The sequence below is a fragment of the Neolamprologus brichardi genome, chromosome 10, assembly GCF_056152115.1.
Source record: "Neolamprologus brichardi isolate AB-2024 chromosome 10, ASM5615211v1, whole genome shotgun sequence".
In the NCBI taxonomy this organism is placed as follows: Eukaryota; Metazoa; Chordata; class Actinopteri; order Cichliformes; family Cichlidae; genus Neolamprologus; species Neolamprologus brichardi.
The window spans coordinates 17,776,197-17,792,081 of NC_142113.1; the positions used below are offsets into that span (position 1 = coordinate 17,776,197).

Here is a 15,885-nt window from a genome sequence, read left to right on the forward strand (position 1 = left end):
CAAATCACAGGGGCCCCCTCTAACCAACATTCATCATTCACTGTGTTATAATTAATCTGACACCAACAATAAAAACAGCAGGTCAGGTAAAACGTTACTAGAAGTTGTGAAACTCCAAAGAGTAATTAAATTCTGTTTTATTTATACAGCACCAAACCACAAAACCCGTTGTCTCAACGCACACAGAGATGAGTAGAGATGGTGAAGGTAAATGAGAATAAATACCTAGGGTCAGTCATCCAAAGCAATAAACAATACACATAAGATGTGAAGAACACAGTGCAAGCATGGTGGATATGAATGTAAAGACAGAAGACAGAAGGATAGCAGCGAGCATGAAAGAGAAGCTTTGGAAGATTCTAGTGAGATGTGCCATGATATTTGGTTTGGAGGCAGTGGCACTCCCAAAAAGACCAGAGGTGGCTAAACTGAAGATACTAAAGTCTTCAGAGGGATAGTTCAGGTTGAACATTTTGGAGACAAAGTTAGAGAAGCACAGCTAATATGATTTGGACATAGGAGGAATGGTGGACATAGTGGGGAAAGGATGATGAATATGAAACTACCAGGGAGAAGGGAAAGAGGAAGACCAAAGAGAATATTCAGCGAAGTAGTGAAGGAAGACATGCAGAAGGTTGTTGTGACAGAAGAGGATGCTAGGGATAGGGTGAGATGGAAGCAGATGGTCTGTTGTAATGACCCCTAAAGTAAGGAGTTGAAAAAAGAAGAAAATGTCAGAGTGTTAGACTGAATCCAGACTGATTCAGAACAATAATACAACAAAAAAGCCAATATCACTTGTAAAAAATGTGACTAAATTGGAAAAGTTGAAAAATTTAAGACACATCCACATTTTTATTTAGGTAGGTTCATGTTGTTTTGTTATTTTGTTGAAATTGTAATTTGTAGTTTCATTTCAAGAGTTGTAGCTTTGAGTTTAGCTTTGGTTAGCTATACAATCCAAGTCTACAAGTCTCTTTAGCTCCGTCGAACTGAACGGAAATGGAGGGCATCTATTTTAAGTTTTTCTTCATCTTTGTTGCCCCACAGGAAACATGAACCGGAAAGAGTGTGTTGGAAAAAGATTTTAATATATATTTTTATTTAACTTACCAACTGTGATTGATTACGCCTGTTTATCTTTTATTTAATTTTATATTATGAAATATCTTAGAAAATATAGAAAAACATATGTCTCTCGTTTGTTACTTGACGTGATTTTGCCCTGTGTTCTCATTGGCCGGTAACCAGGAAGTTATTGGAATGATTTTGGGGGCGCGAAAACATTTGCCGTTTTCAAGAAGACGTTTGTTTTGGTTTGTGACGGCCTTTCAGTAGTCATGTGTGAGAAGATTAAGAAGGTATTTTTCTGTTTCGGGAGCATATCCTGTTGATTACTTTTGCCGCCCCGTGTTTATACGTCCCTGCTTGTTGTGGCATCCTCAGGTGAACAGCTGGCTCGGCGCCGTGTTTGGTGAGCAGGTTGTGCCACAGTTTGAAGTCAACACACGGACAGTGGACATCCTGTACCAGCTCGCCCAGTCCAGCGAAGCCCGCTGCAGTGACACAGCCCTCCTTATAGAGGACCTCAAACAGAAAGCAGCAGAGTACCAGGCTGAGGGTGAGTAATTTACAGGCAGTTATACAAAGTTCATTTAATCGGGGGGGGGGGGGTAAATATGCTGTGGGTTTAAGACAGCATCCAAGTGCACTTGCACTCATTTTAAAGGCATTTAGCAGGTCACAGTATAATAGAAAGTCAGTTAAAGTTCAGGAATATCAGTCTGTCCAAGCAGGAGGCAGAAACTGCTGATAGGGTAGATGCAGGTCATTCACAGGCAGCAGAGAGAGTGCGACTTCTCCAGGATGGTACATCAGTACGGTTTGCTGTATCTTCCATCTTGGTCTCAAAACAGTGGTGACACAAGGAGAGCTGGACAGGGTTGAAGGGCATCGACCGAGCAGTGAGATCAGTATCGGCCCCTTTGTGTGAGGAGGGACAAAAGGAGTGCTGCCAGAGCCCTGCAAAATTACCTCCAGTGGGCTAATCATGTGCATGTTTTGTTACCAAACCTAAACACAGACACTATGACGGTGGCATTAAGGTCTGAAGTCCTTTAGTGGGACCTGTGCTCACAACCGAACACCATGCAGATTAACTGGCATTCGCCTGAGAACACCAGAACTGGCAGGTCCTCCCACCAGCGTCCCGTTTTCCTCACAAATGATGTTGCAGGCAGCGAAACGTTCACCATGGTTACTCCAACTCTTTCAGGACTGACTTTTGCACATGGCTATTATGTGATGGATGAGAAATTAAAAATTCAAAGTGCCTGCAACCTTTACACTGTAACGTGTGGTGTATTATAAAGTGTGCTCACATTATACTTGGTATAGAGAAACACATTTGTCTAGTCTTAAACTAGTGAACAGATACTGTTAGTGAAGTAATAAACAGTATACAATGATTTCTACATTAAAACCATTTAACTGTTCATCTTAGTTTTCTCTTTGTAGGTTTGCCTGATGCCTCATCTGTCTTACTTTTGCACTGTGGTACTCATCCTCTGATGCATATCGGCCAAAAATATTAAACAAAATCCAAGTGGTTACAAATGATATTAATAAGGCTTTATTTATAATGATTTACTTTTCTCTGTGCTATTTATGTGAGACATTAACTTCCACCTTAAAGTTTTCAGTGTTTTCTCCACTCAGGTGCTCATCTCCAGGATGTTCTTCTACAAAGTGTTGGCCTGTCCTCTGCCAGTTTGTCAAAGCCAGTTGCTGACTGCTTATCTGCTTTAGTAGACAATGCTATGGTGCTTGGAGTGAAAGACACTTCACTGGGCAGGTATGTTTTTTTTCTGAGTCCCTAATTCATTGAAGTTGGCCAGTTTAAAAAAACAGGTGAGATAGACTGGCTCGTGTCTCGTCATCTTGTGTGCAGCTTTATGCCAGCTGTAAACAACCTCACTAGTGAACTTCTGGAAGCGGAGAAGTCAAATAGAAGACTTGAGAGAGAGCTCCGGGCCCTCAGAAAGAGACTCGGGTCAACTCTGGTGCTCCGGGGAAGTTTACAAGAGTAGGTACACAGAGGATGATACTGACCTGTTCTTATATGGATGATATGTAGCATATTTTGTAATACTGGCAATCTTATATCTTTTCAGGGATATCAACAAAACTGTCAAAGATCAGGCAGTGGAGAGCGCTAAAGCTGAGGAGAAGCTGCTCAAAATGGATTTTGTGACAGCAAAGGTGAACGAGCTCAGTAACAGACGGGAGCGGTGCGAGGTATGTTGTTTGTGTTTCATTAGGTATACCTTGTTAGTGTAGAGTTGGACCCCTTTTTTTCTCATGAGACCAGGCTCTTTTTCATATCATTTTTTAGAAATCCAATTTTTTCTTAGCCCAGGCAAATTGTTGCCTCAGTTTCCTGATCTTAGCTGACAGGAGTGGCACCCAGTGTAGTCTTCTTCTGCTGTAGCTCATCTGCTGCAAGCTTAGTTGTATTATATTCAGAGAGGTTCTTCTGCATACCTTGGTTGTAACGGGTGGTTATTTGAGTTACTTCCTGTCAGCTCAATGCAGTCTGGTCCTTCCCGTCTGGCATCAATGAGGCGTTTTCAGCCAGAAGCTACAATAATACAGTACTCCTGTCTGCACCTCCAACCATCAACCAGGTTCAAAGTCACTTTAATCCCATTTCTTGCTCATTCTGATGCTCTGTTTGAACTTCAGCAGATGGTCTTGATGCTCTGAGTTGTGATTGGCTACTTGTACTTGCATTACCAGTACTCCAATAGGCAGACTGAATAATGTGTATATTGCAGTGATATCTGAGGCAGTTTGAAAAAGAAAGAAGAGCTAGTGATAATACTGCCTGTACCATTTTTGCAGAACTCATCAAGATATTTAAAAGTGCTCTGTGTTTCTTTGTGTTGACTAAATTAATGGGAGGTTTGCTTTGGATGAGAAACTATAACAAAATGTACAAATAAGATTTTGCCCTGCAGCTTTAGAGGTACAGTTACCCTCCAGTTACAGTAAAAATATACATCATCAGAAGCCAAAAAGATCAATTTTATGTATATAAAACTCTAAGAATGGTCATAGTAAAGGAGAAAAGATGCAGAAGAAAAAGTATTTTTTAAAAACGTTTGAGGGATGGTATGATGCGTTGACGACACTACCACAAAAAAGAGATAAAGGTTTCAAATAATATAATAAAAGGTGTAGAAAAATGCACTGTTTTCCTCATTGGGATGACCAGTTTTCCAGATTTTTTGTTATGCATCAGTGTTTGATCTCCCACATATAATGTGTGCATCACATTACTGCCTCTAGTTTAGAGAACAGAGATGTTTCTGCAGAACAGGTCCAAGAGTTTCTGTTAATGTCAGGAGGGAGCAGATATTCTAAAGATCACTGATTTTATTTTGCTCTTTCTGTCCTGCAGGCTCAGCTTGTGTCCAGGAACATGGACAAGTCTATCACCCACCAGGCTCTTGTGCAGCTGTCAGAGGTATTTCAGCTTTTCCACATGCGCCCCCATTCATTGCCATGGAAATGAAAATGTAATACCGTCTGCTTAGAGGGTCTGAAAGTGTCATCTTATTTTTCTCTCTACAGGAAGTCACCGAGCTGAAAAAAGAAATAATCCCCTTAAAGAAGAAACTGGAGCCCTACATGGACCTGAGCCCGGTATGTTTGTTTTCACTCTGTTACTGACTTTTAAAGACTCCACGACCAAACCCCTTAATCTGTCTTTATCCTTTTGGGTAATGTTTTTTTGCGCACAAATGACTTTATTAAAACCACCCTGAAGGAAAGGGTTGAACCGTGTTCAGACGTGTGGAAACAAACTTCCTGAATTTGGGTTTCTGAATTTTGTTTTTCCTCCTCTAAACAGAGCCCGTCTCTGGCTCAAGTGAAGATAGAAGAGGCAAAAAGAGAGCTGGTAAGCATCCTAAAAACTGGCTCAATAATGGATGAGATGTGGTGGCTGATTTATTGAATTTTATCCTATTTCTTTGTTTGTTTTCAGGCTGCACTTGATTCCCAGCTTGAGATGAATGTGGATTTTAAATAATTTGTCTAATGTTACTGTATTATTTACTGTGTTTGTTAAATAATAAAAGTCACTTAAATTTCTTTGCTTTGACAGCCACCTTCTGGCTTCTTTTTATGCAACCCAACAGATCTGTGCAGAGACAAAAGTCTCCTTGTGCTCTAAAAGTAAGAGCTGCTTAGAGGCACTTTTTTAAAACTTCCAGCTTTAAAGTCTTGTCAATATTATTCTTTACATTTCTCTTTATTTCACAGTTACCTATTAGAGTATTTCACTGGCACTGTGACCTCTCTGCAGTAAAGAAAGAACTAGGGGGGTGAACAAAAACATTTGGCTTCATCCGTTTTCTGTTTCTGCACCTCTTCCTGTTTGTTACAGACATCATTAACACAAATCAAGAGCGTTGTCTTTATTTTCTGTTCACTGCAGTCTAAATGAGGGGTTGTATCCACTCCGAAGAAGTACTAACAACATGTCGTGAGAGTCTGATCTTTCTGCCCAAATACAGAGACGATAGATGGCATTAAATGAATAGTTTTGTTGTGATGGCAACATTTAAAAAAAACAGGATTTGGTAACCACGTAAAAGATGTTTGTCTCCCAAATACTTATAGCAGGAATGTCAAACTCCTCTTACATCATGAGCTACATACAGCCCACCTTGATCTTTAGTGGGCTGGACCAGAGAAGCTTCTCAAATCTGCCAACACAACTAAATTGTAAGAAGTAAATGTGTGAAAATAACAGGAAAGGTTGTGGTATTTCACTGCCTGGAAAAGTGAAACTTTACATTATTTCATTATTTTTCTATTGCTTATTTACTTTGGTGTAGTATAAATGGCCATGGTGGAGATCTTTATCTGTAGAAGAAGCTGTAAAACTTGTAAATATACAGTTAAAAATCCAAAGATTTCCTTGAAATTTTCCAAAGCTGCCCAGTGGGGTCAGATTTGAGCTTTTTTCCAGCCAATTCTGGGCCCCAGGTCTATGTTTGACACCCCTGATTTATAGTCTGTGTTATTACTGATAGGTCACCTGTGGTGAATGTTGATATAGTTGTCTTGAACAAAAGAAATTATAATAAAAAGCATTATTTCTATACTTTAAAAAAAGACTGCATCATCAACACATTTCAGAAGCCTTTCCACTACCTCATTACATGAATTTCTTGTTTACCCATGTGCCACTGTTATTTTACTGACTAGCCTAGATGGCTATATTACGTCTTAAAAACAAAGTGCAGGAAACCTTTTGTGATAGACAGCAGATGTCCACAGGCTTTGGAAGGATAATGGTAAAAGTGGTTTTGGGGCCACTGCCTGAGCACACGGAGCCAAAATACGGAGAATGCAGCAAACTTGTCCAGTTTATATGCAAAATACCCCCCTTGTGATCCAAACCCACCCTTGCCTCTCTCCCACTTATGTGGAGCTGAGCGTGGAGACCCCAACTGTCTCTGTCAGTTTGACTGTTGTACGTCTGCTGTGCAGTCTGACACGGAGACTGACTGGTTACCATGGAGTGGGTCATGGATGTGGGCTGGGGAGCAGTTTACTCAGTAGGCCCCCAGCTTCACTGAAAGGCGCCATGGTTAGGGTGTCAACAGATTATGAGAAGAAACTGAATCAAAATGTCACTTAGAAACCTCAAAATTTGGCACTTCTAATTCTAAGAGGTTTTCTACTGATTAAACCTTTGGACAATGTCCTATGAGAGTTTTTCTATTACTTTTGTGAAGATGTAAGATGAATATGCGAAGAAAGCCGAAATATTCCGCCAAATATAATACACTGGTATAAAGCTATGATGTGGAAAAATCAAATAAAGCTTAGGAGTTGTAGAGAAAGGCGAAGGAAACGGGCAGAATAAAACAGCAAGTTCCAAAAAGTAAACATGTGCCTCGCGGAGGGGGAGGGAGCCAGTGCGTCATTACCAGCGAGTGTGTCGCCCTTCTTCCCTTTAAAATAGTTTTATGCGCCACGCCCACATTATGATTCCCGCTCAGCTGTTACTGTGGGTCGCCTTCAGTTTCCACATGGATCCATTCACGGATCTGCGGGCTTGAGCGTTTGGGAAGTCGCCGTGGGAGACTCGCCACTCCACGCGTCGCTCGGATCCGTCACCTCGTCTGTCAGTTTTGAACAACTTGTTGCGCAGCTGCTATTCCCAACCTCCTCTGTGGTCCATTGCTGCTGCTGCTGCTGCTGCTGCTGCACGCAGATCTTACTCAACCCCAAACGGCCGCTGTTTTTCTCTCTCTCCTGTGCTGCAGGTGAAGACGGATGAAGAAGTGATTTGATCTCAGCTCAGGCGACACAGAGATGACGCTCGGTATCGCGGCCTCTTTGAGCGCCTTCACCATCCGGCGTGGGTTCTTGTGAAGTCTGGGAAGTCCTACGGTGGGTTTTTTTTAAGCGTCCCAGCTTTTAATATGATCAGTGAGACGGGGGATGCGAGTCATGAGCTGGACCCGTTGTCGCGGACTGGACTGGAGCCACAGCCTCTTCTGTCTGACTTTACTCCTGTGGACCAGAAACATGAGTGGACTGGCTGACTTCTCAGGTAAGATGATGGTGATGTGGCCCCCCACGTCACAGATACAGGGTGGTGGTGGTGGTCGTGCAGACAATGAGAACACGAAGTATTTCTGTTACAGCAGGTTGGGTATGAGCCCCACTGTTATATGGTGTGTAATAACAGCTGCCAGTGGGGTTGGGTGGCTGGGGGGGAAAGGGGGGGGGGGGGGGGTGTTATAGATAATGTGGCTGTACTCTTTCTCATTGCTAGTGTTCATGATACAGCAAGAAAGCCTGAATGGTATAATGTAACATCTTAATTCTCTATTTTGTGTCTTCTTGCTGTATTGGTAAAGCTGACAAAATGATTGTGCAGCATTTCTTCTCATACTCTAGTGTTTTATCTGAACCATCTCCCCAGTGTTGGATTTATAAATGTATTTATCTTTAGATACACTGTGCACATGTTCAGCTAAACACCTTGGAATCAGTAAGTAATGTAATGTATAACCGTACAGCACAGGGCGGTTATGTTTGTTGAATGCCGGTTCGCCAAATATGCCCCTTTGGAAAAAAAAAAAGACAGTGAGTGAGGCAAGACCACAGTGATTTTTTTTAAAGCAACCTGAGACACCTGCAAGAGCGCCAAAGAGGCCACGCAACCTGCTCTGCAGCTACTGATGCAGTAGATCCAAGAAAAAAAGGGTTTTATTTATGTAGCTAATAAATTACTGCAGTTTAGTTTTTTTTTAATTGAGTACGATTCGGTGAAATTCTGAATGTAATGTGTAAAATTAGCAAAGTCTCCCTTCTGTGCATGCATACATGTCTTCTGTCTAACAGACTACCTGTCCAGGATCATTACGAGCCACTCTGCCCACGCGTGTGATGGGCAACCTCTGCGGCTCCACTGTCCACGCCACTCCACCATCTCCATCCAGTCTGCCTTCTACGGGAGCAGCGAGATGCAGCTTTGCAGAGTAGCTCCACACCCTCCACTCGGGGCACACAATCGCAGCTGCTCAGCTTTCACAGCCCTACAGGTGCATGTTATATGTGGGGTAAAGAGCTGTTTTCACTCTCACTGGGTCAGCTGTTACTTAGTGGCTGCTCGTCACTTTCACACAGTTTCAAAATCGTCATGTCAACCAGCTTGGCTCTTTGCATCTGATTTGGTTGTCCTTCCTTCACTGTGGATGGTGTTTGCTGACTGTCGTCCATGTTTATTGTGCAGAAGCTTTTGTCGGAGTGTCAGAGCCACAGAGACTGCCAGATGCCTGTCAATCACCTGCTATTTGGGAAGGACCCCTGCCCCGGCACTACCAAATACCTCCATGTGGACTACAAGTGTAAACCTAGTGAGTTCATCAGGTCAAATTTTGTCTCATTCTTACGCGAATAGCTACACGGCCACACATAAAAATCCTCCCCACACCCAGTTTCAGCCATCAGTTTCCTACCACCGTCAGACCCTCCTTCAAGTTGTCTTTACTCCTTTTTTCCCCCTCACTCAGCTGAACACAAAAGACATGTGGTGTGTGAAGGAGAAACCATGGTCCTGCGCTGTAAGCCCCCCAGGCTGCTGAACATCTATGCAGCTGTCTATGGGCGAAGGCTGGGTCACACCGACACCTGCCCCTCACACCTGACAAGACCACCCCCGTTTGGTGAGTTTCTAGCAGACGTTTCCAGGAATGAAAGGTCTCAAGATGCACGAATAAGTTAAAGAGGACGCAGTTTGTTTTACATTTAGAGTACAGCACTGTGAAAGTTTAAAAAGGGCGACATATTGCTTCTCAGTATAATTGAATAATTCATTGTATAATCTTGTGACACTTCTGTGTGTGGGACCGTGATAAGGTGGCAGTTTGTGGAGGGATACTTATTTAATTGCTGCTGTTCCCAGACCTGGTTAAGCGGAAGAAAATGTTCTGATGTTATCATAAACAAATATCTGTCTTGACATTTCCCATAGCATGAAAAAGCAGGTGCAGATAATAACACGAATAATGGAATAATACATTTACTCATTTGAGTCCGTCACAGCCATTGTTATCATTTCGTTCTGGGAACATTTCCTGGTGTGACATTCAAACTGTACGTGACTGCTTTCACATTGTACAATGACAGGATACAGTTAGCTCTCTGGATGCTTTTGATTTTATTCAAATTTAACCACAACTATGTTAGTCCTGTGTCACATTGGCGACCTGTCCAGGGTGCACCCCGCCTCTTGCCCTACAATAGCTGAGATAGGCTCAAGCCCCTCCCACGACCCTGATATGGATAAGCGGAAGACAATGGATGGATTAACTACAGTTAATCAATGTTTCTTATTCAGTAACTCTTTTTGCAATTGACTCTTTCCCTGCAGAGTGTCTGAACCACGAGGCCGTACACTTGGTCTCCAAGTCCTGCTACAGCAAACAGAAGTGTGCTGTTCCCGTCAGCAACCAGACCTTTAGGGACCCATGCTTTCCAGGAACCAGGAAGTACCTCAGTGTGATCTATTCTTGTGGTAGGACCCTCTCTGTTTCCTCATTCACCTTCATTGCAACCCCTGTGACGAATTGAACATAGCTGTTTTAAAGTAGGAGCACATACACAAAGGAAGGTTTTTGTTTTGGTCTCGTTCATTACGCGGTAGCTCCATCGGTGAACATTTCTAACTTCCCACTCTGGATTCTTATCAGCTGATCCCAGCTATCAGCTGCTCTTATCCCATCACACCCACGAGCGCAGTAGCAGGGGAAGATTGGACTGTGAGCAACTGATTTGTGAGTTGGAGTTGACATCCTGATAAACTTCCTGTGATTGGCACAAATGCCATCGAGGTCCCATTCATGCATTGTGATTTGGAGCCTGGTGTTGAAAGAATTCTTCTGACTGGATGTGTTGGCTCCATATAGAGCAAAACAATGTGCGTTAGCCTTGAAGGGCGTTTATTATTAATACAATAGTAGGGAAAGTATTTTTGATCTGAATGTGTAGTCATTTTGTTCACAGCTATACAAAGACTTCTTCTGTCCTTTTCCCAATAGTACCGCAGAGTTTACTAAGGGTGGCAGACCCCAACATAGTAAGCCTCACCTCATCTCCTAGCGTGGGCCCAGAAAAAGGTACAATAACGTCATGCCGTCCACGCAGTTCCAAGATTTTATTGTGACTTCTTCACATCGTACTTGTAATCTTCACAATCTTCTCCTGCAGATCTGGAGGAGCCCTTTCCTAAAGGCTCAAGAAGGCCTGACAACTCAGGAGCGATGATGAGCAACTCTCTCCTGACATATGCTTACATCAAAGGTATTGACACACATGCGCTCATGAACTAACTCCCAATCCATGCTTTATCGCAACTCCCCCTCTTTGTTTCCTACACAGAGCATCCTGAAATGGCAGCTCTGCTGTTTACCTCCAGCGTGTGTGTTGGTCTCCTGCTCACCCTGCTGGCTGTATCTGTTCGAGTGACCTGCAGGGCACACTGGGTCAGAGATCACAGACTTGCACCCAAGGCAGGAACCCCTACTGTTAAATATCAGGAAAATGACGAGGATGAGGATGACACAGATGAAGAAGAAGATGACCACGAGGGAACGGGAAGATCTTTGCTCTCAGCCACGGAAAGGAAGGCGATATACAGTTGGGAGGAAGTGACTTATGTGAGCGAAGCGGCCGAGCGGGCGGAGAGGATTGAGCGCAGAGAGATGATCATGCAGGAGATCTGGATGAACGCCTATCTGAATGGCAGCTCGTGTTAAATAACTCATGACCTGTGGATGCTACTCAGCATCTGGTGTTTTTTTCCCAGCAGGTATACTGATCACCACCGCAAGAAGCTCCTTTTTTAACATTGCAGTTTGTTGTGTTTTGCCATTTTTGCGTACAATATGTGAAGAAAAAGTTTTCAAAAGTTTCCATGATCAACAAAGTTTTATGTCTTTTGCATTTATACAGACTCACCACTAAATATAGCTTTAACATTTCAGGCTGAAACATTATTTATTGTAAAAAAAAAAAAAACAGCAAACAAACAAACAAAAAAGCATTCACCAACGACTTTATCAGGTTCACAGGTTAGTACCACGTTGGTCCCCTTTTTGCATTTAAAACTTCATTAATTCTTCAGCAGAGATGCTGACATTTTGATCCATATTTGGTTCGTATTGACATGATAGCATCACACAGTCACTACAGATTTGTCAGCTGCATATCCATGTGGAATCTTCGTTCCACGACATCTATTGGACCAATATCCCGTGACTAGGGAGGTCATTTGAGTGCTGTAAACTCACTGTCAAGTTCAAGATCCAGTGTGAGATGACTTGAGCTTTGTGGCACGGCTCTTTAAGCAGCCATGGGAAGATGGGTACACTGTGGTCATACAGGGACGGACATGGTCAGCTACAATATTTGCGCCAGCCGTGCCAAGGAAATATTCCTCACATCATTACACCATCACTTAATACAATGCATGATGATTTATACTTTAAAGATGTTTACACCAAATTCTCACCTTCAATCCAAACGTCACAGCTGACTGTGATTTTACAGTCTTTACAGTCCAATTTCGATGACCCTGTGTGAATTGTAACCTCAGTTTCGTGCTCATAGCTGACAGGAGCAGCAGTGTGGTCCTCTGCTTCAAAGATGCTTATTTGAGTTACTGTTTCCTATCAGCTGGAAGAAGTCTGGCTATTCATTACTTGCTGTCATGTGAGTGACTGATTAGATATTTGCATCTCTTGAACAGGTGTAGCTAATTAAGCGGCTAGAGGGTGTATTACTGCACTAATTCCTGATCAAGCAGTCTCATAGCGGCTGTGTTTGTGATATAAACCGAAGAACATGTCAGGGAACAGATCCTGTGATCTAATCGTTGGGGCGACCGTGGCTCAGGGGGTTGGGAAGCGTATCTGTAACCGGAAGGTCGCCGGCTCGATCCCTGGGCTCTCTGTCCTGGTCGTTGTGTCCTTGGGCAAGACACTTTACCCTACCGCCTACTGGTGTTGGCCAGAGGGGCCGATGGCGCGATATGGCAGCCTCGCTTCTGTCAGTCTGTCCCAGGGCAGCTGTGGCTACAACCGTAGCTTGCTTCCACCAGTGTGTGAGTGTGAGAGTGAATGAATAGTGGCATTGTAAAGCGCTTTGGGTGCCTTGAAAAGCGCTATATAAATCCAATCCATTATTAAAGAGATCACTAAACTAAGAAATACAAATGCATGTAAAGACCATTTGATGTTTTACAAAAAAAGAATCAGGAGGAGGAAAAATAACAAATGTTCAAGTCTAAGGTATTCTCTGAGACTAGTGATAACTTTATGACAGATATTTCCTTATCACCTCCTATTAGATATTCTTTAATTGGATCATCCACTGCGGACTTAATACACAGCAAGTGACAGCACCTTTGGTGATGAGGTTGATATAATCTTCTAGAGTAAAGCTTTGACCAATCAAAAAAGAAAAAACTTTAGGAGAATTTCAGACTTTTTGGAGGCATTTTGTGAAACTTGATAGAACTCTCTGGATAACTGCTTCGTCTCCGTCAAAAGTTCAAGGGGATGACAACTCAGTCTGAACTCTACAGTCCTCCTGGGATGACCTGAACTGTGTGGAAACTTCCTGACTGCGAGCAACTTTCACAGGCGTTTGTTTGTCTCATTACCGAGAAGACAAAGAGAGGAAAGGTGTAGCATCCTTGTCCCTGCACTCCCAGGGATGTAAAACTACTGATATTGATACATTTTTGTGTTCACGTGATCAAAATATAAAAACACGGAATAAACTTTATTTTTTTTGTACAGATTTAATAAAAAACAACATGGTGAAAATGATAAAGGAACACTGGGAGCAAATTTATATTTAAATAAATCAAACACCAGCCTCAGTTTCACATTATGTCAGGATCTGAACTTCAGGACGGTTACAGAGTAGGAGAAACTCCAAGATATAAGAGCACACAGGCTGAATCATTAGTACTATCTGGATGATGTCACATGAGACCAAGAGGAAGCTCATTTTAAGATTTTGAAAAGGCAACTTGTCCAGCTGAATACAGAGCTGTTGAACTCCAGATGACAGAAGTGGCTCCGAGGTGGGTTTGTAGAGTGTTGCTGGTCTTCATCTCGGCCCCCATTTGATATTAGTGAGACCCTGAAACTGTCTTTTGAGGGCCTGCCTGTCTGACCACTCTGAGTCCAGGTAGCTATCATCGTCCGCCTCCTCCAGTTTCTAAAAATGTGACAAAGAAAAGATTAGAATGTTTGTTCAAAGCCAAATGTTTATAACATGTGACACATTTCCTCACCTTGAGCTCTTCCTGCCTTCTGTAATAGTGCATCATCATCTGTTTCTGCTGCTCATTGGTGATCACAGGTTCTCTCGCTGGCGCCCCCTGTCCTTTCTAAAGCGAATAGCAAAAGGGTTTAAAAAAAAAAAAAAACTCTCAAAAACATAATATGTCAGATATGATGAAGGTCACGGGCCTCAAACATACTTTAGATTGAAATGGCTCTCACCTTTTGGATTTTAACCACTAGCTTTGTCTTTTCATTTCTGCCAATGTAGTCCTGCAGTTTTTTGCCCCTCTGCATCTCTTTGGCAGCCCACCACAGCTGGCATTCGTCCTCTGTGATCACCTGCAGAGACGCCTGAGATGAAGAGAAAAGTAGCAGAAACAGTTGAGAGAGGGCGAAGGCAATTTCATGAGCTTCAAATTAATTTAAAAATAAAACACCTTTTTAAAATAACACCTCCAATGATCATACTATAAATGGAAGATAAAAATTCCTATAGCAGTTAAGTTAAATGCTTCTGCTAATTTTATGTGGCCATCAGCCTCCATTTCAGCTGTTTCACCTGTGTTCCTGAAAGGTCTTCCTTGTCCTCTAATTCCATCCTGATTGGGTCGTGAGGAGGCAGCCCCATGGGGTACACGATCATGACCGCCCCCCTTAGCTGATCCAGTGCTTCCTTTATCATTTCCACAGTGACACAAACATTGGCTTGAACTTGTTTCTGCATGATAAAGAGAATGACGTAATTTGTTTGTGACCCCCTTTTTGAACAAAGCAAAAAGTAACGATCAACCGTTAAAGCAAATAACTCACTTTGGAGATGAGCGCCGTTGCAGCCTCCACCGTTCTCATCAGCACCTCTTTCATTTTATCATTAGGCGCTAGTAGAAGGCAAAGGGATGGTTTAAACATGCATTCTTGCAAATAAAAAGGATTGCTTGCAAAATTGTCATCTTTATAAAGGAAATTTGAGTAGCATTATCTACAGCTGTTACATGCTATCAGATATCATTTCATATAATTGCACAAAGTCAGGAAACAAGGCTTTAACTACAGAGCTATATTAAATCATGCAAACCCAAACGCATGTTACAGTCTCACCTTGTCCATTCCTCCTCCCAATCTCATCCTTTCTAAACACAGAGCCTCCACTGGGGATGCACTTTTCTCCCCATTCATCCCTCAGGTTTAGCTCCTCAATCTGCTCCTCTGTCAGCCCCTGCATGTTGGGTGGCAGTGAGATGCCATGGTCTACAAGCTCGGGAATCTCTGAGGGCACACAGAGGAACAAGCAGATCTTTGTCAGAGGTCCACTTACAGGATTGAATTATGCTATTTAGGGAACTCAGAGACACGAAACTGGTCAAAATAGAGTGCACCAGCACTGATGTAAAGTTTCAACAGTAGTGAGGTGCAGGTTTAAGTCGTGGCAGCACCGAGGGTGTGTTTTCACCTGAACATAGTCTCTCCACTTTGAGCCTTCCGTTGTAAATGGCAGTAATTTGCTGGATCAGAGTTTCCAGAGGGGTGTCCACGGTGGTGTTAAAAAGAAAAAGGCTTTCGTCTCCACGCTTCACGTGAAGTTGCACCATTTCGCTAAGCAACACCTGCTTACCCCACCTTCCTGAAAGATATGGTTGAAAGAGAAGAAAGTTGGGGCCTAAATGAAACTTGAACACCAACCAACCACTTTCCCTCAGTAGGACAACAGTGCGTAACCATAGCGACAGCCGTGCCTGTCGCGGATGCTTCCAGAACACACGTAGCTAACATTACCTCTATGGAAGCTAACTGTTATGGCTGCTCACAGTGACCAGCTCATACTGTCTGTTGTTATTTTCTCACAGTGACCTACAGCGGTAACACGTACCTATGCAGTAAAACGTGAAGCACTGTGTTCGGTCCCTCCAGTTTAACCTGCGCTCACACTAAATAGCTAACACTGTTTACAACCGGTGGCATTACTTCACGATTGGTCAGCCCGGCTGCTTTCTTCGAC

The 15,885-nt window shown here is 42.8% G+C and overlaps 3 protein-coding genes across 5 annotated transcripts; 2 read left to right on the forward strand and 1 right to left on the reverse strand.

The window, feature by feature from the left end:
• The first annotated feature begins 1,253 nt into the window (after nt 1-1,253).
• haus1 (HAUS augmin-like complex, subunit 1) lies at nt 1,254-5,401 on the forward strand. Its single transcript, XM_006800089.3, has 9 exons — nt 1,254-1,361; nt 1,447-1,621; nt 2,719-2,854; nt 2,951-3,085; nt 3,174-3,297; nt 4,463-4,528; nt 4,636-4,707; nt 4,916-4,963; nt 5,051-5,401. Exons 1-9 carry the CDS (start codon nt 1,341-1,343, stop codon nt 5,093-5,095), a joined length of 822 nt encoding a protein of 273 aa, XP_006800152.1. The 5' UTR covers nt 1,254-1,340; the 3' UTR covers nt 5,096-5,401.
• A 1,655-nt stretch (nt 5,402-7,056) lies between these two features.
• On the forward strand, nt 7,057-12,255 carry eva1c (eva-1 homolog C (C. elegans)). Of its 3 annotated transcripts, none has more exons than XM_087847320.1 (9): nt 7,057-7,636; nt 8,434-8,633; nt 8,825-8,948; nt 9,105-9,257; nt 9,965-10,108; nt 10,284-10,367; nt 10,632-10,709; nt 10,801-10,893; nt 10,972-12,255. In XM_087847320.1, the coding sequence occupies exons 1-9, from the start codon at nt 7,525-7,527 to the stop codon at nt 11,346-11,348; spliced, it is 1,365 nt and encodes a 454-aa protein (XP_087703446.1). In that variant the 5' UTR covers nt 7,057-7,524; the 3' UTR covers nt 11,349-12,255. The 3 variants fall into 3 exon arrangements, with proteins under 3 accessions (XP_087703446.1, XP_006800153.2, XP_087703445.1); XM_006800090.3 differs by lacking the exon at nt 10,284-10,367 and having other exon boundaries at nt 7,057-7,204; nt 7,347-7,636; XM_087847319.1 differs by lacking the exon at nt 10,284-10,367.
• Nucleotides 12,256-13,355: 1,100 nt separating this feature from the next.
• On the reverse strand, nt 13,356-15,885 carry cfap298 (cilia and flagella associated protein 298). Its single transcript, XM_006800091.3, has 8 exons — nt 15,757-15,885; nt 15,340-15,510; nt 14,988-15,155; nt 14,700-14,767; nt 14,449-14,607; nt 14,109-14,240; nt 13,898-13,993; nt 13,356-13,821 (listed from the first exon to the last, which is right to left on the reverse strand). The coding sequence occupies exons 2-8, from the start codon at nt 15,476-15,478 to the stop codon at nt 13,711-13,713; spliced, it is 873 nt and encodes a 290-aa protein (XP_006800154.1). The 5' UTR covers nt 15,479-15,510; nt 15,757-15,885; the 3' UTR covers nt 13,356-13,710.